This window comes from Drosophila innubila, assembly GCF_004354385.1.
Source record: "Drosophila innubila isolate TH190305 chromosome 2L unlocalized genomic scaffold, UK_Dinn_1.0 4_B_2L, whole genome shotgun sequence".
NCBI classification, from domain to species: Eukaryota; Metazoa; Arthropoda; class Insecta; order Diptera; family Drosophilidae; genus Drosophila; species Drosophila innubila.
Window position 1 is genome coordinate 15,458,055 of NW_022995372.1, and position 24,829 is coordinate 15,482,883.

The following is a 24,829-nucleotide window of genomic DNA, read 5'->3' on the forward strand; positions in this document are numbered from 1 at the left end:
GGCTCACTTCATCCTTGACTGGTCTCGACTCGGCCTACAAAGCCGACTGGTGAATAATTTTCCAGCAAACCACATGAACCACAAATGGGCATACGTGAATGTAAATGTGAATGTGGATACTCGTACTGCAGACATGGCTGTCAATAACTGCACTCACTCGCATATTTAAAGTGTTTGCAAATCATGGTAATGGGAATTAGCAGCAAATTGGCCGGAGAGAACGACATAGACAGATAGAGAAGGAGATAGTGGGTGAGAGGGAGAGTGAGAGATGGAGAGAGCAATATGAAGGAAGAAGGAAGCTGTAAGCTGGTTTGTTGTGACCAAATTCGCAAACATTACCAGTAGGGAAATAGCATAATAGCAACTACATATGAATGCTGATTACACTCGTGAATACAAATAACAATGAGTATATTGAGGCAATTCATTAAAACAGTTGAAGCTGAACTATTAGCTAAATTTAATTTTCTTTGTCGTAGATAAGTTAACTCAATTTTGGTCTTTAATTTTCCTCTATATCAGATTCTACAAAACTCGCACTGTTTTCAACTATTTGGCTGTGAAAATATTTTGAAATTTACTGCAATTGATTAGGCTACGCCCAAAAATTAAATGCAGGCACAGTTCAACTTAGCCACAACAGAGTTCTACATACGAGTATAAGGCGAATTTTAGTGCAAATACTAAAAACATTGAGAGCAATGTTTATCTTTACAACTTGACATAAATTTTTAAGTTACTTTTGGGACAGAAACGTTAAAAACTAGTCGTAAACTGGCAAATGACAATCGTAAATTTGAACAAGAGAGCTTAGAAAAACCCTGTAAATTATGTTTATAACACTTTAGTGTTATTTACAGGATATGAAATACAGAACTACAAGCTTCTTATCAAAACCTCGAAATCAAACCTAAGCAAATATCGGTTCCGTTTTCGCTTCCGGTACTTCCCGAAACAACCATTTCGGTAAAAGGTCCAATTTTGGTATTATCCTTTCGGTTCCGGATCTGTAAGGCCTGGTACAAAAAATATATTTTGAAAAATGTAAAGAAGTTATCGGTTCGGTTCCTGTACTGGTTCCAGTATTATTCCCTGATGTAAAGTAAACTTCTCTCCCCTTTAGACTCTGAGTTATTTACCTGGTCAAAACATGCATTTTATGGGTATGCACTAAGCAATTAACGAGTTTACCTTTTTCGTTTAGTGTCTCTCCTGGCTGCCCTGCTCTATCTCTTTCTTCCCTTTTCTCTTTTACCACAGTATTTCCTCGTTGCTCTCAATTAGAGTGTCACTTTCGCTCAAAATTTAGTGTGCTGGACAAATTTACCTATCTTGTTGGCCAGCAAATGGCAACAAAACAGCCGTAGAGTTTTTGGTCTGCCATAAACTAAGCCAACAGAACTGGAGAATTTGGTTGCCAGGACGACAGTGAGTTCAACTAAACTCTTTTGTCTTTTCCTTTCCCTTCGTATGACTGTTAATTATCACACTGTGCGTTTGACTTTGCTTATCAATTTATAGTTGGTACTCTCGTATCGCTTTCAATGTTGTAGGGTAGCAATTTCTTTGTGTAAAGAAACTCAATAATCACTCTGAGGTAATGAAAACTCTGCAGATTGATTGACCAGCTAATCACTGTTGATTGAAAGGAGCAAGAAAAGCTAATTTAAAACTAGTCGGTAAGGCTATAGTCGAGAAGTCGACCATAGGATACCCGTTACTTACTTCAATATATATAAAAGTACTTTAAAGAAAATACTTGTTTTGCTCTGAAAACTTGTATTCGCCATAACGGCCGTTCTACTTGTCCGATCTTGACGCGATTCAGTGGGATAATAGATAATACTCATATATAACGTTAATTTAAAAAAAAAAATGTATTATCTTTAAAACTGTGGGTGTGATGGTTTTTCGCGATTTGCGGGGGCGCGGCTTAAATTTGAAACAAACTTGATCTGCGTTAGTATCGGAGATATAGAAATCTGTGTGTCAAATTTGGTTACGCTGTCTCTTATAGTCTCTGAGATCCCTTTGTTCACACAGACGAGCGAACGGTTTTTCGGTATTTGCGGGGGCGGAGGGGGGCGTGGCTTCAATTTGAAACAAACTTGATTTGCGTGGGGTATATATAAGTCTATGAGTGAAAGTTTGGTATCTCTATCTCTTAGAGTCTCTGAAATCCTTTTGTTCATACGGACGGACGGACGGTCAGACGGACAAACGGACAGACACACATGGCTATATCGACTCGGCTATTGATGCTGATCAAGATTATATATACTTAATAGTATCGGAGATGCCTCCTTCTCCCTGTTACATACATTCCAAAGAACACAATATACCCTTTTACATATTTTTTAAGTAACGGGTATAAAAAAAGCTTCAGAAGAATATGTGTCCATATTAAGTACAAATCTATATTTATAGGATGTCGTTTTAGACAAGCAATAAAGTAAAATAGCTGTTTATTTTAACCACTAAAAATCTTATAGAATTTTTAATTAGAAAACAAAAAATACCAAAAATACAAGAAAAAAATTATGTCCCTATTTTTATTTTTTAGTTTTATGTATTATAAAAATTAAAATTAATATTTTTCTTTTTAATGAATTTTTTCGCAGAAAAGAAAACTAAACTAAGAAAATCTGAACAAGTGCTAGATAAATGAATGAAGCTGCATAAAATGACTTTAAGTTAAATCACTATAAAGAACTATATGTAATTACAACTCCGAATGTTGAAGATTGAAATTAAATAAAATATTTGGCTTCCTCAATTGAGCGCCATTCAAATACTAATGAATCTTCGGCACACACAGCATTTTGAGCATTCCAATGACGACCTCATCATCTAGTGGAGCGTACGTGATCCAATGCGTCTTCATTCTCTCTATCTCTCTCTTTCTCTTTTTATCTGCTCCTCTTTTCGTTGCTTTCAAGTGGGTCCTACTGACAACGGTTGCCAGACAGTTTGGAGAAGACCCGTTGGCCCATTGGGGTATGTTGGTCTAATTCGCCAAGGGAATATCTTGTTTCGCTTCAGATACTCGTATTGCATGCGCATGTATTTCCGAAAGCCACTGTCAATATGCCAATAGCACACACTCCCCAGTGTGCTCACTCACAGTGTGCGAGGGTATTATAAATTTATCATGCAATATGACACGCTTGGAGCAGTCAATAAAGCTATCTCCTCCCAGAAATATTACCAAGCAAAACAAACCAAAGCATTAATGTAGGACATATGGTTTAAGTTTCGTAAGGGTATTCCAGCTGTTACATATCGAATTCAATTGTTGTTTGCTTGTTTTTCATTTTGTTGGTGCTGCGCACGTAGCAGTCGCTTTTTGCCGATGGCCCGTAAAACATTTTTTGGCAACGCGAAGAGCCAAAACAGAAACTAAAAATTTTGCATAAATGAAGGCTGCAGGCAATGCTCGAAAGAAGGCCGACACAGACATTATTATTGGCATTGCCAGAGCAACGTGGAGCACAGAGATGTTGGGAATGGTGACTCTGACATTTGTACCGCATTTCACTTGAATACAAGTCTGGTTTTTCTCGATATTTCGACAAAATTAAAATACAGAAAATGCTAAGAATACTATATGCTATGAGCTAAAGACAAATTTAAAATGGTAGCTTGCCAATTTAATTCATTTTTGGGCTCTCAAATTCAAAATTCTGTTTGTTGGCTTGAGGCCAACAAAAAAAGGCAAGGCGCAAATCGATAAGTTAGTCAAGTGTGCTCGACTAAAAGATACTCCGTAAGCTTTTAGACCTTTTATTCCTTCTTTGATAAGTAGTTTAAATTAAAATTTCCATTCGTTACACTCGTTTAAGTATGCATGAAGGTAGACCTACCTTCAACTTACCTTATTATAGAATCAACTTCAGTTCATTTTAAAAGTTTCTGCACAAGAACATGAAATTGAAACACTTAAGCTTATTAAAAACTAAAATTCTAATTTGTAATTCCAAAGGAGCCACAGAAGGTGATTAAAGGCAGGACCGAAGAGAATGGAGTGGAGAGTCTCTGGTCTAAGTTCACCTTGGCAGATTGTCAACGAATTAACTTTTGGCCTGTGGGCAAATTCAGCTAGTTTCTCAAGATGAAACCGTGAATAGCTGGGGAACATAATTCCGGCGGCAAGTAACCGCAGACAAATTTCAAAACTTCCACCGCACAATTACTCGAAATGATGAGAAAACTTTTAGCTTTAGCCCCCAAAAAGAAAAGAAGACATTTACCATTGCGCAGTTTTCTTTAAAAAATTATATTAAATAAGGAAATTTCCTCACAATAGTATGGAATTGGAAACGAGTCCCGTTCGTTCTCCTGTCCCCCGAGCTGTTCAAGTGCCGTGTAAATGGCCACAAAAAGCGCAGCAAGCGTTAAATGTGAGGCACCACTCATATACATACAAAACATAAGTACACACATAAAGATACACGCCGACACTCACACATGCTCACATTCTCATGTATATATATAGATATATATGTACATATAAAGATTCATTCATCGCAGCCAAATGTGGTTTTTGGTGAATACGGGAACGTTCCGCATTATTTACATTTTATTCTTTCAAATTTATTTCAGTCTCTGCCTCATAACTTCATTCAAGTTTCCTCATTTTCTCTCGTCCTTTGGGATGGTTTCTTTTATGTGTGTGCGTTTATCTCGGTGTGTGGAGAAAGCTTGCTTTAATTTTTGGCTTCCTTTTGTTGCTGCGTTTTTTCCAACTGAATCTGTTTCGACGCCAAACGCACTTAAAGCCCACTTACTACCCACAAAACGAGTTCGGCAAACAATGCAGCCCACAGATGGTGGCTCCATCTTCAAGTCCTTTGAATGTAATCCAAGCTTTCAACATTCTCGGCAATTACTGCGCGACACGTCTGATGTCTGAAGCTGTGGAAGGGAACGTAAAATGGGATAGGAAAGAGGAAGCTATTTATAGGTGCGAGAATCCTTTCACCTGCCACACAAGTACATATTCCTAGCTAAAATTCGTGTGACTTGCAGCAGTATGGAAGTAAAATATAGTAACTACCTGACTCCAGTCAGTTTTATTAATATTAAAGTGTGTCAAAGCAAAGGACAAAAGAATATTATAATTTATTAAGGAATTACAGTTGCTGCACTCAATTAGCACCTCATTGACAATTCTTCAATGGCAAGTAAATCACACTAACCCATTTTTGTTTACTGACTGCAAATATTTGCATTCCCTTATAATTACAAGTATTCGACTCTCAAATAGAAGTGAATAGAAAAGAAAACACTCAAAACACTTAGCTATGGTAATTGAGAAAACAGAAAGTATTCTGCACACTTTCTATTTAAGCATTCAATTACAGCGAGTATTATTTGAATAGGGCGTATCAGAGTTTATAAAATACCAATAAGATTTGTTCAAAAATAGGATATATAAGTAGTTCAGTTAACATGACCAATAATGTATTTTGTATATATATTTTATATCGTTTTTTCAATCTTTTTTATTCTTTTTTTACTTTTTACTACTCCTTTAATATAATAATAAAGAATAATAAATTGTTAGCAGGATCCTATTCAAGAATTGGCTTGGATTTTATATGTGCTAAGGCCTACAAATATATATATAACCAAATTGTATACAATTAAGTGAATAGATAATCCTCTTTAAAGGAGGTCATTGAAATTGAGATTTAACTGCATTCATGAATCAGAATGAATTTGTAGCCAAATTCGTTGTTATTAAATAGTGATTGATACAAGCTCGATTGCTTTTGTGTATTCCTACTTTATTTTGTTGGCTTTGACAATTCTGAATGGCATTTCTGTTATAATTTGGACAATGTAAACAATTCGATTATTGAAGCAAACAAAACAAACACGCAAAATGGAGTGTTTACATTCGCATTTCATTAAATCTCGTTCTTTTCTATGGCAACCTGAAACCTGGCGAAGAGATGACCTCCCTCAAATTGATTCAGAATGAGACTGTCGAGACCCAAAACAAATTTATAGCAACTGGAATCACTGAGAAAGTTGAAAAAGCTTTTTACAAATTTATCTGAGAGCATTGCCACTAAGAGTTTACTACATTGAGCTCTGCAAATGTTGCCAAAGGCTTGCAACATCTTGTCGTATGTTGGGGCAACAGCCGCAGCATCATTCATTCACACATCCCCACAAACATTGTCTTATTATTGATTTCGCAATTTATTTTATTTTTGACTGGGTGTTTGGGTGAACGATTTATGTTTTCTAGGTCAATCATTACAAGCAACAATGACATTGCTTTTTAATGCCACCCCTTATTTTTAGATACAGTTAAAAGGTTGTTCTTATTGTATATGCTTTATAAATTTTAGAATATTTAATTGACAGCATAATATGCTCTTAATTAACCAACTATTTCTGCTGCAAAATGAGTTGTAAATTTCTGTGCCAGAATTTAGTGGGCAAATGCAGCTTAAAAAGTACTTGCTGCTAAATCGAATCCAAATTCTCTCTCTCTCCCTCGGCATTGGGTTCCATGACAGATGAAGTTGCCTGCCTTTTGAGATATAAAACACCATGGATGCGGGCCTATGTTTGGGCCTCGTTTCGCCTTTTGGCAACTGGGAAAATTGGATCGCGCAAAAGGTGGACTCTGATTGCAGGTTGCTGCCGTTGCCCCAAAATGCGGCACAAAGCGCATTTTCAGCACTTTCATTATGGCCTGTATTTCAGTGTCTGGTGCATGGTGTGGCAGTTGATTGGGGCATTTTTCAAACACACATACACGAACATAGAAGGAGAGAAACGAGGTATGCACTACAAAGCTTCAATTGAATATGAGGAAGGACCTTAATTGAGATAGTGTTAGAGTTGATCGTTGCAATGTTCGTAAAGTCCTTAAATTTTCGTTAATGTGTATATCATGCCAGATTTAGAATAATAGTTTTAAAATTGATTGTGATCCAAATTTCATGCACGAATAATTTCTACGGAGAAGATATTCAAAGAAAAGATATCCTTTTTTTGTTAAGATTTTCTTAAATAAGAGTGAAAAATTAATTGCAAATGCAAAACTTATTTCTACTTTGTAAATATTCGAATAAAAAATATATTTTTCTGCCGCCAAAAAGTTAAATGATTATTTGGAATATACTTAGAATTTTGAAAATAACTTTTTTATACAATTGGCAATATTATCAATATTGTGGATAACATTACTTAAAATAAACGTGAAAAAATTTTTGAAAACATAAATTAAGTGCAAGAATTATTTCTACTTGGTAGATATTTGACTAAAAGATGTCTTTATATTCTATCAAAATTTCAATGATAATTTGGAACAAATCTCGACTTTGGAAAATTACCGTTTAATTTAATTGTCATCTTTTTTTAATCTAATTTCACGGTTACAAAAATTTAGTTGTAAGAAATCAAGAATTTAGTTAGAATGAAATTGTATAATGTTGCAGATTCTTTTTTCTCAAGTTACAAAGTACTTTTTTCATTTTCTCACAGCTTTCTCAAGTTTTTACAACAAATTCTTGCTTTTCACTTTATTCTTGGCCATAAACTCAACGCCTTGCATGGACTCGAAATTGCAACAGCTTTTGGAGAACATTCTCCGTACTTGTAGAAAATGTGAGTGGAAATAATGATAAAAGGTGAAAAATGCACTTGTAGTGATAGAAATGGGGGAAAATGACAGAAGCCAGACACAACTTATTAGAACTATGTTTGCTTTGCAGCTTGTGCTTCTAGTCAAAGAAAAGTTGATGTGGCAACTTTCAGTTGCAAGTGTTGCATACTTTATGGCGACCAACGCATATCATGACAAACGTGGTCACACCAGACGGACAGGCATAAGCAAGCTTGGTAAGTGAGGGAGAAATGTGCAAGTTGCAAAGTCAAGCATACAGGAAAACTAATTTTTAATGTCCTTAACAGGGTGGCAAGAAATGTGCATATAGTACAGAGAGTGAAGTCCTCAGAGTGTGATATAAATAGTTGGTAATTTGTCTCTCTCGTCAGTTTCCACAGAAATGTTGGTCTGTCATCTTTAAAAAACCTCAACAGATAACTGATTGTTTAGTTTTAATGAAAAGCTTTAATGAGTTTGCTTTTGCTAATAAAGTTTATTAAATTGTCCACTGTGTTTCGAATATATGTATTATGGTATTTTAACTATTGCTATAAAAATTAATAAAAATTCGTTACTAATCATATTGCCATCCAGTTAGAGCTATTACTACACATGTCTTGGGGATTAGATACGCTTTTCAATATTTATTTTTATTTTACTTAATTGAGTATTTCAACCCCGTCTAACTGCTATGATCTTATCTAAATAGGTGGTATAGGGTTATTGATTTATTAGTTCTGACCATGCTTATCATTCATTCATTCATTAGTTTTAGATTGAATATGACTTTCAATCGAATTCAGCCATTAAGTTACAATGAGTCGAGCTCATCGCAGTTGGTACCGGAAATTCGTTCAGTTCAATTTGTGGGTGACACTCTACAGCTCCTGGGTCCTCGGACTATTTCCCTTCATCTACAATTCAAGGACGAGGAAAATCAAACGCTCCAGATGGTTAGTTGGATACGGAATCATCTTGAATGTGGTTGTGACTTGGGTCGCTTTCAAAACCTATGCAGCTGCAGAATCAGCTGTTACAGAAAAGATCTTTGCACGTAATCCATTGGCTGAAAAAATCAATCAAATGCATATTTTACTTGTTCTGAGTACCGTCTGTTCTGTCTACTTTCGCAATTGGTGGGTGAGTGAGGAACTTGGCAGGATACTCAACATGCTACTGGATCTACACCATCGTCATTTAATCGAGTTTGATTCAAGTGATTGTACAGACTTTGATAACTATGTTATTTACAATGGAGCGTGCGTTATGCTGGAACTTATTTCGATGATCAATATGGAAATTTTACTGCTTTCGAGCTTCAACTTTAGAACGATTCTGGCCGTGTTTAGTTTTCTGCTATGGCAGCTGGGAGTTCTTCTTGTTACCATGCATTTTCACCTGGGCGTATTGTTCATCTATCGATCGGTTTGGCTAATAAATCGGGAACTTTTGCACCTTGTGAATCAACTATGCGTGTTTCGCACAGCAAAATCAAATCAAGTTGACAAGCTTCAATATCTTTACAAACGCCTCTTGGAACACAACCAACGACTTGTGGCCATTTATGACTATCAAATTACGCTTCTCATTATGTCCATATTCACAGCCAACATTATCTCTCCATTCTACATTCTTGTGTACACAATTAGCCTAAAGAATCCTATTACTATTTATATCGGGCTTAACTTAATGCAAGCTATGTCCATTAATATGATACATTTTTGGCTACACATTTCCGTCTGTGAATTGGCCGTGCGTACAAATCGAGGAACTGCAAGGATTCTTAAGCTTTTCAATGATATACCTGATTTGGGTATGGATTTAGAGCGTAGTGTAAGAGAATACAAGTTTAATTGAAACTTAAAATTTTAATCATATTTACTTTTCAGATCACCGACTTTGTACTGTTATGCAGTCATCAACGTTTGAAGTTTAATCATTTTGGAATGTTTGATGTCCACTTTGCAACGGGATTTCGCATGATTACGGCTTCTATATTGTATCTAGTTTACTTAGTTCAGTTTGATTATATGAATTTGTAATAGGGGCTCTATACCTCGTAAAGTCTTTCACTTTTCCTAAAATAACCTAGATCCTTCATGATGGTTCACAGAGCTTAAATACAAAATGGGCTCAACAATAGGAGTTGAGTTAATTAGTATTAACAGATTAAAACTAGATACCAAACCTAAAACCTTAACCGAAGCAAAACTTGTTTTAATATACCGCAAATAATATAAAACCGGTTCATATAAAACGGTTAATAAAGGTTTAATCAAGTACTAAATTTAATTTTTATTAAAAAAATATTTTTGTGAACCAAAATCATACCAAAACCCTTTAACTGGTTAGTAAAACAACACGAAAGAAGGTTTTTGAATGCATTAGCGTGAAAAATAAGCTTGGATTTTTTTTTATTATATTTTTAAAAAGAACTGTATGCAAAAGACTTTGTCCATTTCGCAGAGTTTTGAGTTTTTCAATCCCAACTCAAAACTAACTTCTTTTTTTTATGTATATCATTTAATCATAGAGGTCGATTGATTTAATCTTTTTTAATAAAGATAGTCTACTCAGACATACTACATAGACACTATATAAGATACGAATGTAACGTAACGGGGATGTGGAAATGCCCATATCCTTACAGACTATTAGAAATATATTACTTATCAAAAGATCAAAGTGATACAACACCAGGCTGATGCACTACGAAAGCCTTACACTAATCAAATAATAAAGCACGTGCTATTAATTTATTAGTTCGGCATATACTTATCATTTATTACACTCATTAGTTTCAGAATAAATATGCCATTCAACCATTAAGTTACAATGAGTCGAGCACATCGCAGTTGGTACCGGAAATTTGTTCAGTTCAATTTGTGGGCGACACTCTACAGCTCCTGGGTCCTCGGACTATTTCCCTTCATCTACAATTCAAGGACGAGGAAAATCAAGCGCTCCAGATGGTTAGTTGGATACGGAATCATATTGAATGTGGTGCTGGTTTGGACTGCATTTAAGAACTATGCGGCTACAGAACCAGATGCCATAACGAAGGTTTTTGTACACAATCCATTGGCTGAGCATATCAACCAAATGCATAGCGTTTTGCTTCTGAGTACATTCTTTGTTACGTATTTTCGCAATTGGTGGTTGAGTGAGGAACTCGGCAGGATACTCAACATGCTGCTCGATCTACACCATCGTCATTTTATCGAGAACGATTCAAATGGCTGTAAAGATTTTGATAACTATATAATTTACAAGGGATCGTGCATTATGCTGGAACTTATTTCACTGATCATCTTGGAATTTTCTGACTCACCCAACTATAGTTTTGGAATGCTGCTGGGTGTGTTTAGCATTCTGTTTATGCAGCTCGGAGTTCTGCTTGTCGGTATGCACTTCCATCTAGCCGTAATGTTCATCTATCGATCGCTCTGGATTATAAATCGGGAACTTTTTCGACTTGTGAATTATCTTAGTGTGATGCGAACTACAAAATCAGCCACGAGTAGAGTTCTCAAGCTTCATTATCTTTACAAACGTCTCTTGGAGCTCAACCAACGACTTGTTGCAATTTACGATTATCAAATTACACTTGTTATGATGTCTTTGCTCACGGTCAACATTATCTCCCCATTCTATTTAATAGTCTATGCAATTAGTCTTAAGAATCCTCTTACCATATACTTCTGGCTTAACTTCCTGCAGGCCATGTCCATTAATGTGATGGATTTTTGGCTACACATTTCCGTTTGTGAATTGGCAGTGCGAACAAATCAAGGAACTGCAAGGATTATCAAGCTATTTAATGATATACCTGATTTGGGTATGGATTTAGAGCGAAGTGTAAGAAAATACTTATTTAGTTGACGTACAAGTTTTATTGAGTTTATTTTTCAGCTCACGCACTTTGTGTTATTCTCCAGTCATCAACGAGTAAAATTCAATCATTTTGGCATGTTCGATGTTCACAATTCAATGGGATTTCGCATGATTATCGCTTGTACATTATATTTAGTTTACTTAGTTCAATTTGATTTTATGAATTTGTAAGAAGAAAACGATGTCCACAATGCAATGGGATTTCGCATGATTATCGCTTGTACATTATATTTAGTTTACTTAGTTCAATTTGATTTAATGAATTTGTAATGAGAAAACGATACCTCTTTAACTTTTTCGTGTTTCATGAAATTTCCAAAATTTGTCAAGACAGCTTACAGAGTTTAAAAACGGAAAAGGAATCAACACGTTTCTTGTCTGAAATAGCGGAGCATTTGACTCAAATTCAAAAAGAGGAAACTTGCTGATGATGAAGGAAGATATGGTATAAGGGAAGCCAATTGGAGGTGTGATGCATTAAGCTAGACAACCACTTAACCACTCTACCCAAACACACAACTGAAATGACTTGGCCAAGAAAAAAATATTTCTCTAGAATTACCCAGTTTACAAAATGCAGTTGCAAAGTTTTTAATGTTCTGTACAGTATGGCAGGAAATGTGCAAATGCATAAATATTACAACTCTAGAGAGAGTGATAAAAATACAAAATGTGTTCTGTAGCTATTCTATAGATCTTTAAAAACCATTATAAATATCCTTCTAATAGAAAAGTGACTTATTTAAAAAATATAATAAATTACATCAGGCAAAAAATTTAAAAACGTCTATTTCAATTTTATTTATTTGTCTTTTTTTAGACCCCGTACTTAAAAAAAGTACAGGGGTCTATTGGGTTGGTTTTAACGAATATGTGCGTAACAGGCAGAACGAGGCGTGGCAGACCCTATAAAGTATATATATTCTTGATTAGCTTCAATAGCCGAGTCGATATAGCAATGTCCGTCTGTCCGTCTGTCTGTCTGTCTGTCTGTCTAGAGCTAGACATACCAAACTTGGTATGTAGGTTCCTCTATATTGCAAGCAGATCAAGTTTGTTTCAGAATTTGGCCACGCCCCCTTTACCGCCCAAAAATCGACATAGAAAATTTCATATCCTAATTATAAGAACAATTTAAAAGCTAGAGACACCAAATTTGGTATGTAGATTCCTCTATTTTACAGGCAGATTAAGTTTGTTTCTTTTTTAAATCGGACCACTATATCATATAGCGCCCATAGAAACAAACGGTCGGAAATCATGTTTTTGTATGAAAATCTTTTTTGTTTTATGAGATATTTAAAGCCAAGCATATGACTTGGTTTTATATATCCTGTTTAAAGGTGGTTTAAATCGGACCACTATATCATATAGCTGTCATAGGACCGATCGGGTGAAAATCAAGTCTTAGTATGAACAACTTTTTTGTTTTTTGAGATATCGTAACCAAACCTATAGAATATGCATTTAAGTTAGTCTTATACATCCTAACCGAAGTTGGTTCTAATCGGTCAACTATATCATATAGCTGTCATAGGACCGATCGGGTGAAAATCAAGTCTTAGTATGAACAACTTTTTTGTTTTTTGAGATATCGTAACCAAACCTATAGAATATGCATTTAAGTTAGTCTTATACATCCTTACCGAAGTTGGTTCTAATCGGTCAACTATATCATATAGCTGTCATAGGACCGATCGGGTGAAAATCAAGTCTTAGTATGAACAACTTTTTTGTTTTTTGAGATATCGTAACCAAAATGATAGAATATGCTTTTAATTTAACTAAATATTTTTTAATTTTTTCCCATATTAGTTTTTGCCATAGTAAGTACGGGGTCTCCGACAGGCGAGTATGCTCGACTGTACCACCGGCCGACTAGTTTTTTTTTTGCCTGAGTATTGCTTGTTTCGCCTGAACTATGTAGTCAAGTGTTATTGATTTATTAGTCCTGAAAATACTTATCATTCATCGCACTCATTAGTTTTAGAATGAAATGACTTTCAATCGAACTCAGCCATTAAGTTACAATGATTCGAGCTCTTCGCAGTTGGTACCGGAAATTTGTTCAGTTCAATTTGTGGGCGACACTCTACAGCTCCTGGGTCCTCGGACTATTTCCCTTCATCTACAATTCAAGGACGAGGAAAATCAAGCGCTCCAGATGGTTAGTTGGATACGGAATCATATTGAATGTGGTGCTGGTTTGGACTGCATTTAAGAACTATGCGGCAACAGAACCAGATGCCATAACGAAGATTTTTGAACGCAATCCTTTGGCTCATCAAATCAATCAAATTCATAATGTTTTCCTTCTAAGTACAGTCTTTGTTACGTATTTTCGCAATTGGTGGTTGAGTGAGGAACTCGGCAGGATACTCAACATGCTGCTTGATCTACACCATCGTCATTTTATCGAGAACGATTCAAATGGCTGTAAAGATTTTGATAACTATATAATTTACAAGGGATCGTGCATTATGCTGGAACTTATTTCACTGATCATCTTGGAATTTTCTGACTCACCCAACTATAGTTTTGGAATGCTGCTGGGTGTGTTTAGCATTCTGTTTATGCAGCTCGGAGTTCTGCTTGTCGGTATGCACTTCCATCTAGCCGTAATGTTCATCTATCGATCGCTTTGGATTATAAATCGGGAACTTCTTCGACTTGTGAATCATCTTAGTGTGATGCGAACTACAAAATTAGCCACGAGTAGAGTTCTCAAGCTTCATTATCTTTACAAACGTCTCTTGGAACTCAACCAACGACTTGTTGCAATTTTCGATTATCAAGTTACACTTGTTATGATGTCTTTGCTCACGGTCAACATTATCTCCCCATTCTATTTAATAGTCTATGCAATTAGCCTTAAGAATCCTCTTACCATATACTTCTGGCTTAACTTCCTGCAGGCCATGTCCATTAATGTTATGGACTTTTGGCTACACATTTCCGTCTGTGAATTGGCAGTGCGAACAAATCAAGGAACTGCAAGGATTATCAAGCTATTTAATGATATACCTGATTTGGGTATGGATTTAGAGCGAAGTGTAAGAAAATACTTATTATCAAGCTATTTAATGACCGATTTAGAGCAAGTATTTAGTTGAGTATTGAGTTTTTTTCAGCTCACGCACTTTGTGTTATTCTCCAGTCATCAACGAGTAAAATTCAATCATTTTGGCATGTTCGATGTTCACAATTCAATGGGATTTCGCATGATTATCGCTTGTACATTATATTTAGTTTACTTAGTTCAATTTGATTTTATGAATTTGTAAGAAGAAAACGATGTCCACAATGCAATGGGATTTCGCATGATTATCGCTTGTACATTATATTTAGTTTACTTAGTTCAATTTGATTTAATGAATTTGTAATGAGAAAACGATACCTCTTTAAATTTCCAAAATTGGTCAAGACAGCTTACAGAGTTTAAAAATGGAATGGGGATCAACACGTTTCTTGTCTGAAATAGCAGAGCATTTGACTCAAATTCAAAAAGAGGAAACTTGCTGTACATCATCAGCAGATATGGTATAAGGGAAGCCAATTGGAGGTGTGATGCATTAAGCTAGACAACCACTTAACCACTCTACCCAAACACACAACTGAAATGACTTGGCCGAGATAAAAATATTTCTCTAGAATTACCCAGTTTACAAAATGCAGTTGCAAAGTCTATCATACAGAAAAACAAATTTTTTAATGTTCTTTACAGGATGGCAGGAAATGTGCAAATGCATAAATATTACAACTCTAGAGAGAGTGATAAAAATACAAAATGTGTTCTGTAGCTATCCTATAGATCTTTAAAAACCATTATAAATATCCTTCTAATTGAAAAGTGACTTATTTAAAAAATAAAACATCTTACATCAGCCAAAAAATTTAAAAAAGTCTATTTAAATTTTATTTATTTGTCTGTTTTATTTGTTTGCCTGAACTATGTAGTCAAGTGTTATTGATTTATAAGTCCTGCAAATACTTATCATTTATCGCACTCATTAGTTTTAGAATGAAATGACTTTCAATCGAATTCAACCATTAAGTTACAATGAGTCGAGCTCATCGCAGTTGGTACCGGAAATTTGTTCAGTTCAATTTGTGGGCGACACTCTACAGCTCCTGGGTACTCGGACTATTTCCCTTCATCTACAATTCAAGGACGAGGAAAATCAAACGCTCCAGATGGTTAGTTGGATACGGAATCATCTTGAATGTAGTGGTAGTTTGGGTCGCATTACAGAACTATGCGGCAACAGAATCAGCTTCTAAACAGAAGATCTATAAACGGAATCCATTGGCTCATCAAATCAATCAAATACATAATGTTCTCCTTCTAAGTACAGTCTTTGTTACGTACTTTCGCAATTGGTGGGTAAGTGAGGAACTCGGCAGGATACTCAACATGCTGCTCGATCTACACCATCGTCATTTTATCGAGATCGATTCAAATGGCTGTAAAGATTTTGATAACTATATAATTTACAAGGGATCGTGCATTATGCTGGAACTTACATCAATGATCATCATGGCAATTTCACATGCCTCCGGCTACAGTTATGGAATGCTTCTAGGCGTATTTAGTATTCTAACATGCAGCTCGGAGTTCTTCTTGTTAGTATGCATTACCATCTTTGCATCATGTTTATCTATCGATCGGCTTGGATTTTAAATCTTGAGCTTCTGAGACTTGTGAATCAACTGAGCGTGTCTCAAGCTATAAAATCAACTAGAGTTGACAAGCTTCATTATCTTTACAAACGTCTTTTGGAGCTCAGCCAACGACTTGTGGCCGTTTACGACTATCAAATTACACTTCTTATGATGTCTTTACTCACAGTCAACATTATCTCTCCATTCTGTATAATCATCTATACAATAAACTTAAAAAATCATATTACCATGTTTATCGGGTTTCGGTTTGTGCAGGCTATATTCATTAATTTGATAGATTTTTGGCTGCATATTGCCGTCTGTGAATTGGCCGTGCGTACAAATCGAGGAACTGCAAGGATTCTTAAGCTTTTCAATGATATACCTTACTTGGGTGTGGATTTAGAACGTAGTGTAAGAGAATCATAATTTAGTTGGAGTTAAACTTATTATTAAATATTGCTTTTTCAGATCACAGACTTTGTACTATTTTCCAACCATCGACGATTGCAATTTAATCATTTTGGGATGTTTGATGTCCACAATGAAATGGGATTTCGAATGGTTATCACTAGCACATTGTATCTAGTTTACTTAGTCCAGTTTGATTATATGAATTTGTAATAAAATTTTAACTAATATACATATATCTAATTTTTTTAGACTATCCCTGAGATTTCTTTGCTGACCTTAACAACGGTTGAGACTTTGCTCGAAACTTGCTGGAAGTTAGAAAAAATTTGCAACAAATTCAATGGAAGAATACTTGCAGATGATTAGGGAAGCTGGAAAAATTAAGGTAGAAGGAAAGCCATGCACAGTGAAACCAAGCAAATGTACGAGTTTCTGCATTGTGTGTTCTTAAACAATACTCTCTTTGGAAGCAGCAATTTTCATTCACACAGCAAGGCGTAGTCAACAATTGAGGGAAGGCCAGGAGAAAAGGAAAACCGAAAGTACAAGCAGCAGCAGCCAGAGAAAGTCTGTTTTCTTTGTTACGTTTTGTACGCATTCATGGTTTGCCTATTTCCATTTACCTGAATTGTAGAATTTCCCGCTTGCTTACGTGTCAAGGGGAAACAGGTGTACAGCATTTACCTAGACAATAAAACTGGCAATCCATCAGGTAAAGCTACTAGCAATTCAAATAATTCTGAAGCGCACAATTCAATAACGCAGCAGTAGAGGTTCCCCACTTATGGACGCATTTGGAAAGATTTAGCATATGAGAAGGATAATCAAAGAGAAATTTTCTTTATAGGGTTCAGAAAAAAAGGAATTTCTCTCAAATTACCAGTTCAAAAATGAATTAGGAAATGAGCAAATTGGAAATCTTAACATCGAAAAAGAATAATTTAAAAAATGAAAAACGAATGTAAAAAATAAAAGTTAATGGGGAAGTTTGTAATAGGATTATTTGTAGATAGATAGACAGATTCAGTAATTAGTGAACTTTTCTAAAATGTAAGCTAAGATTTTTTAAATCAGTTCTCTTGTAAAATACACAGGAAAAATTTTATTGACTTAAAAGTCGACATCTACTCTTAATTCACAATTCTAGCACCTGGTCTCCAATGTTACCGCATTAGCCACCTGCTCAGTTTTATAATTTCCGGGGCATGAAATGAAATAGCATTCAGTTGAGTCCGCTGTCATCATAGTGCATCTTGCTCGAGTTGGAAAAGCGGGAAACTGGTCTGGTTTCCCAATTGCTATTCAACAACATAGGTAAATTTGTCCAGGGCACTAAATTTCAAGCGGAAGTGACACTCTAATTGAGAGCAACGAACCAACTGGGAAATGTTGTGGTGACCAAGGGGTGAGGGAGGAGAGAGGGAAAAGGGTGGCAGGATTTCACTAGCACTAAAAAATGTAAACTCGTTAATGGCTAAGTGCAAAACCATAAAACGGAAGTTCAGAGTAAGCTCACAGTACACAGCTCTGGTCCCAGAGAGTGGATTGGTTTGTTGGGTTTTAGCCGACAGCGGATTCCGGAGATGGAAAAATGATTTGGGGACAGTTAGGGAAAGGGGGGCTCGTTTGTTTGACTCTTTTTTTATGATGGCTCTAAGTAATTAATGGTCGTCAGACTGTTGGGTTTTATTTTTTGCATAAAGTACTCTCAATTAAAGTGCAGTTTTATTAGATGAAAATTTTAGTGGACATTGACAAGTGTCTGTCAAAGTTGGATAACTCGCATATATTTCGATAAAGCTTAAAGCAATTTAATTAAATATATTAAGTTGGAATCTATTTTCAGTTGACATTTGCAAAATTATTTTCAATTTGTCTAGATATTTTACTGAGGAAACCTGAACGTATTAAATATTAAGTATACGTATTGTTTTACGTATTAATTATACACGCGTAAAAGTAAAAAATTATTGTTTGTAACTAAAAAGTGCCCACTTTACTAAACTTTTAATGCATTTGTCATTTCATTGGTATTGAAAAAAGTCATCCTTATGAAAATAGACATTGAAAAAAGAAAAAGTTTTAAATATAATTATAAATTAAAAGAAAGTTCTATGCAATTAACTAACATTGATGATTACATTTTATAAAATAAAAACTTTGGTAAATAATTAGTATATACCAAAAAAAAAAAAAGGATTTTAGTAGTAAGGTAAGAAATGTTTCGTTTACACTGCTCATTTGTATGGCAATTAAAAAGTAATGATAATGCCTATAGGCTGAACTCTGTCCTGTACATATTGAAAATGCTTGAGATAGTTTACACTCTGCACACTTTGAAATTACTGAGTAGGAAAGCTGCATCAGTTTAGCAAATGAAGAAATGCTAAAATTTCAAGTCTAATTGCCGAAGGCTTACAGAAATTGCATTCTTGTGTTTAAGTTGCAGTCAAGCCCATAATCAAGACGTTAACTGTCTATAGTATAGGGTTAGGTTCTAGCTCTACTCGTATGCCCAGTCTGAAAATAAATTTTAAAAAAAACCCTTTACGGCACCACCTTAGATAGCCTACACACACATACACACATACACACACACACACACTGAAGGGAAGCCATTAAAAAGGCTCGACTTGAATGTCGCCTACATTCGTACACATACTCATGCTCCCACTCGTATATGTATGTTATTTGAGTACTTTATATTCAAAACTGTGTAATTTGTAAAAGTCGAGCAGCAGAAAGGGAGCAGTGTGGAGACGAGAGGAGCAGAGGGGACGTTGGCAACAGCTGCGTTTGTCACATTAACCTGATGTCGACCGAGGGAAATGTGGAAAATGTGGAATGACTTTGGAATGACGGCTGGTTGCCTTTCATAAGCCGATGTCCTTGGTCCTTGGTCCCCCATCGGTTGTTGGTTTCGCCAGGTCGCGGTTAATTATGCTTTTTGTATGCCCCGACGCATACCAAAAGGCACATTCCTCGACCCCAACCTCCTGTCGGCGTCTTTGTCTCCGCCTTCGTCTCCTTTGCGTCTCGTCTCGTCTGATTATCGTCTCGGATTTAATGTGCACTTTGATGTGAAACATTGCTAATTTGGCATTTTGTTGTTGGGAAATTGTATTGTTTAGTAGGTCGGGCATTGGGCTATGTTACTCTCAGGCATATTTAAACCCTTATTAATGCCTTGACTGTGCTTTGCTTTCAATTATGATTCCGGTCCATGTGCTGACTTAAAGCGTGCGTTTAAATACATCGAAATTGAAAGAAAACTGGGTTAAAAATGTCGCTGTACATTATCGTTATTTTGAAATTAAATCGCGAAGTGGATTTAAAAGCAATTAAGACTGTAAAGTTTACTTTTAAGTTTCCTGGAGAAAATATCAAAGCTGTGTTTATATCTTTTAATCAGATTTTGAAAGTAAAAAGCATCTATTGTCAGTTTTATGTACAGTTCTTCCCTTTTTTCAGATTCGACACTCAATCCCTGCAATAATTTATAAATACCTATTATCAGCTTTTCCTTTTTACTTTCCTCAACACCCATTGAGTTCATGTTTTGTTTCCCTTTCGACACACCTTTCAGCCTGATCGAACTTAACACATCAAATAACACTTGTCGCTTGTCAGAAACATCTTGATATTTTGTACCTTCCAAGTTGTTCGTTGTTCTCTGCTTTTCTTTTACTTTCGTACATTGACTTTTGCACATTTGGCTGATTTTTAAGCGTGCGCTTAACATTTTTTGACAACTTTTTCAAATTCCTAAGGCTCGAGTACTTAGGTGTATTCTTTGAAAAGTAATTTTGATTTTATTAGCTGTGTGCTGCACCTGATGGGAATTTTTCGGTATCGGCTGCTCCCAGTCTATAGATTTCTCTTAGCTTTCTTCAATTCAATTTAACTCAGCTGCGTGAAAAGTTTGCCGTCCACTCGACGCGAACACGGGACAAAGTTAAAAGGCCTGCAGAGTAAACAAGTAAAAGTGTTTCAATCGAGTCATAAAATCGACTCACATATACCCTGTATAGTGTACAGAAATCACAGACTTTTCTGCAGTGTCTTCGCTAAAATAGTCCAAAAGCGTATACTCCTTTTTAGATGTTTAGTTTGCACAGGGTATAGTTACATCTCACAATCTGTTTCTATAGTCGTTAACACTGTCGATATTTTCTTGTCAAGGCAAATACATTTGGGCCAAATGCCAAGTAGTCAGCCATTTGTTTGGCGCCTATGATGCGAGGGGTCAACTATTTTTGGCACATTTTCCAAGAACGTGTACCTTCCTGCTCAATGCCCGTTGAACGTTGAAATGTTATTCGTTGGAAATGTTTTTGAGAAAAGAGTAGTGAAAGTAGTTTCTGTAGAATAGCAATATTATTTGACTTTATTATAATCAAGAAATCTGATAATTAAGTGTACATATTAGCAGAAGTAGTAGTAATTGTAGAAGGAACAAAAAATAGTAGTAGTAGTAGGCGACATAAATGCAGAAATAGTAGTAAGTGTAGTAGAAGAAGAGTTAGTAGAAATAGTAGAGGAAATGAAAGAAATAATAATTACAGAGGAAGTAAAAATAATAGTCATTTAATGTGTTAACAGTAGCTGATAAATGTACTTATACAAGTAGGTTTAGTAGTAGAATAGTGGTAGAGTAATAGAGTATATATAAAAAGTAATTAAATAAACTGAGTGGTAGAGAAACATAATCTATAAGTACCTACTATACATGTAGTAGTTTTTAAAGTAGTATAGGCCAAATAGGGTGCACTCTCGAACAAAGATGATGTCAACAACATTGTTTACAACTTAGGTTCGCATTTATTAATAAAATGTTGCTAAAACTCATTGGCCAAGATTAAGGTTCACTAGCACAATTCCCAGTATCCTAGCTAATTCCACTCACAACCGTCATGTCGTCGTCGTCGGCTTCAGATTCAGCTTCCCCATCGGACGCATCGCTGTCAATTAAATAGCCAATAATATTGAATTCGGCATTAAGGCTCTGCTCCCATCGTTGGATGACATCGTCGGTACAAACTCCCATGGAGCCACATGCAATATTGAGGACTTGATTGGCATTACAGCCGGCCAACAAGGAAAAGATTCCAAGTTGCGAGAAGGTTTGCCGTGACGAGCTAAGATCATAGATTTTGCCATTGAGGGCCGTATAGATCGGTTTGTCTGTATGTAAACCATCGAAAGCCGTCAACTGTCGCCTTGTGAGCGAGAGAACTTCACCTTCTGGAGGCAACTCTGACTGACAACTCCTGCTATCCGCATCCAGCTGGGCGGGAAACTCTAGCTCTGGACGTTTCTTGTCGGCTTGGCTTCTGATCAGCGCACAGATTTGGGCAATCTTAATTGTTGCAAAATAACCAACCACAAAAGAGATAACCACTTGGGCCATCGGACTTCTCAGCAGAGGACGAAGAAATCTTGTGGCCGCAACAATATTGGTATTCTCTTCTGCAATATTCAAGTGAGATTCTCAAGATGAGAATTAAATTGCATCAGCTGAACTCACTTGCAAATAGTATTCGTGCTTGCACCAGATTAAGTAGCGACATCATTTCTCGCACTTTGGATTGTTTCTACTGTTCAGTTTAAACATATATTTTCAACTATTTTTTGTGACACACAATTAATTTTGTGAATTTTTCCCTACTATATACATATATCTGAATTTAGTTTCAAAAATAACAGAATCTTAGGTTTTCCAATCTTCTTTGTACTAATTGCGAAAAAAGTAAAATAAAATATAACTTTTACTAACTAACTATATTCATATTTATTTTTTTTTTAATTTAAATTTTTATAGTATGCTTATAATAATATTTTAGACGACTTTAGTTGACCAATTATTGGTAATATATTATTAAATTATATGTTATTTAAAAATACTTTTGTGGTTATCGGTATTTTTATTCCAACATCTGAAGAGATTTTCTTGACAGATTCTGCCTTTACTCCACACATCGGAAGGATCTTTAATAATCCCAAGTTACTTATTTAAAAAAAAAATGAAAGAATCCTTTGGCATTTTTAGACTTTCGAATTTCTTTAATTAACTCAAAAACATGTATTAAGTCATATTGCGTCATTGGCACCCACTCTTTTTGTGTCCTTCATCTGCCGTTTGTCTGGCGACAGCCTTTTATGTGATGTTTTGTGGGCTTAATGGCTTATGCTTTGCGGTTTTTTCCATTCACCAAAGAGAATCGCACAAAATAAGGCTAATAGGCAGCCGAAATAAGCCCCAAAAAATATAATACACAAAGAGTGGAGAGCAAAAGTTAATGTGAACAGTTGTCCCGCTGTTTGTTTGCAATTGAAAAGTTTATTAATAACAAACGCGGCAAATGCTTTGCTGTCCCCATTAATAAAGGCAATTTATATAAATCTGTATATATATTTTTTACATTTTAATTAAATCGTAAGTAGAGTGTAATTATATTTGAACAGCATGCGAAATACGTTTTCATTTATTAAATTAAAATAATCCACAAACCAAACTTATTTGGACAAAGCACTGCGATCCAACGTCACACGCGTCGTATGCGTAATTTGTGCTTTCTCTTATATGGGGCGCTACTGGCGCAACAAAATCAACTTTATGCAAATTTAAATGTGAGCATAAGGCGGAAACGAGTTCGGTTGACTTTTTTTTTCAGTTCTGCAGAGAGTTCCTCGTTTTTTTCTCCTTTCCCTTCGCTTTATTCTGCACATGCTATGAATCCCCTGCAGCTATGTATACTTACATACAAGCGTCTGCATGTGCATGTGTGTGTCTCTCGAAACTCAAAATTACATTTGTTACACACACAACCATACACACTCCGCACTCACATACATGTGTGGTGACAGCGAAAAAAAATATTTGTAATGAGCTTATTAAGTCATATTAAAGTCCAAGTACAACCAATTTGATAAAACAGCAACAGAATGTGTGTGTCTGTGTGTCTGTGTGCATTACAGCCTGGCTTATACAAGTGTACACATTTGGCATTAAAGTTAATAGGAAATGGCTGGCAGAATGTGCATAACATAAATGAGGCTGACAGATGGCTTAACAGCCGCCGAATTGTACTGGAAATTTGAGTCGTGGATATGAGAGGGGCTATGGAGATTCAAGAGATATTCAAGGGATTGCGGGGGTAAAGCCAGCTGCACTTGTTCTGCCAACATGCGACTTAACAAGCTTACAATTGCGAGTCTTAGGCTCTGTTACTGGAAGCTCATTTATCTCAATTATAGTGTGGATTTAATGTATAATTGCCGCACTGTGCATTAAATGTGTTTTAAAACGAGACCGTTATAAAAAGGTATCTTATACGTATCTTGTTTTTTAAATAAAATCATCAAGTCTAACACTTTTTCTTAAATATGGACAAAAGCTTTTGAATTGAAAGTTAATATTTATATAATCTAATTGTAAAGTGAATTTAAGGCTAATTTTTATAGCAAATACCATTTAGTGTTAAACTAACTACTAAATCTTAAGAAATCCACATAAGCGAAAGTTCGCTGACTTCAATTATTGTGTGGAATTTAGGAATTGTTTTGTTAGTATAACTTATTTTATTCATTTATTATGTAGTAGTATTTACACAGTATGAGACTAATCTCAACCATCATAAACATTTTTTTTTGTAATACATTTTCGATATTTATCTAAATTATTTAATGCTTAATGAAACTTTTGAGAACTTAAATTTCGAGCTGACTCCCCAGCAAAGGACCACCTTATCCTTACGCTTGCTTATCAGGCGTCCAACAAATAGCTTATTACCTATTTATCAGAGCACTTTCAGTGGCTGTCTAACTATCTATTCAGTTTCACGGTTGAGATGTTCATTAATTAATGAAATTGCATTGCAAATCTCAGCTCGTTTTACTTTTTTTTTTTAATTTGTTCGCTTAATACGAGTAATCACGTTTTCCGTATCTACATAATTGGGAGGCGCTGTCAAAATTAATGAACACTGAAATGCGGGCTGCAGAGGTAAACCAAGACCGAGAAAAAAATATTTTTTTTTTTTATTTTAACGTCGAGTATTCGTTGCATATAACATGTTATGGAGCTACCACGAACTTTCAAATTGATGCGCATCCTGGGGAAACCCAAAAGTTTTCTGGCACGTTTTCATTTTGTGGCGCCACAATACTTTCTCTGCCACAACCCAAGGCAACCCAAAAAATTTGCTCATTACGCTTCAAGCTGCT

At 35.6% G+C, this 24,829-nt stretch overlaps 4 protein-coding genes across 4 annotated transcripts; 3 read left to right on the plus strand and 1 right to left on the minus strand.

Moving 5' to 3' along the window:
* Window positions 1–10,468: 10,468 nt before the first annotated feature.
* Window positions 10,469–11,698, plus strand: LOC117779874 (gustatory receptor for bitter taste 22e-like). Its single transcript, XM_034616213.1, has 2 exons — window positions 10,469–11,491; window positions 11,546–11,698. The coding sequence occupies exons 1-2, from the start codon at window positions 10,469–10,471 to the stop codon at window positions 11,696–11,698; spliced, it is 1,176 nt and encodes a 391-aa protein (XP_034472104.1).
* Window positions 11,699–13,557: 1,859 nt separating this feature from the next.
* Window positions 13,558–14,811, plus strand: LOC117779875 (gustatory receptor for bitter taste 22e-like). The gene is made up of 2 exons (XM_034616214.1): window positions 13,558–14,580; window positions 14,659–14,811. The coding sequence occupies exons 1-2, from the start codon at window positions 13,558–13,560 to the stop codon at window positions 14,809–14,811; spliced, it is 1,176 nt and encodes a 391-aa protein (XP_034472105.1).
* A 776-nt stretch (window positions 14,812–15,587) lies between these two features.
* LOC117779876 (gustatory receptor for bitter taste 22e-like) lies at window positions 15,588–16,813 on the plus strand. The gene is given in 3 exon segments (XM_034616215.1): window positions 15,588–16,125; window positions 16,128–16,603; window positions 16,661–16,813. Coding segments are annotated over 3 exon segments (1,167 nt in total).
* Window positions 16,814–21,397: 4,584 nt separating this feature from the next.
* Window positions 21,398–22,209, minus strand: LOC117780944. The gene is made up of 2 exons (XM_034617642.1): window positions 22,131–22,209; window positions 21,398–22,072 (listed from the first exon to the last, which is right to left on the minus strand). The coding sequence occupies exons 1-2, from the start codon at window positions 22,174–22,176 to the stop codon at window positions 21,492–21,494; spliced, it is 627 nt and encodes a 208-aa protein (XP_034473533.1). The 5' UTR covers window positions 22,177–22,209; the 3' UTR covers window positions 21,398–21,491.
* Window positions 22,210–24,829: the final 2,620 nt, after the last annotated feature.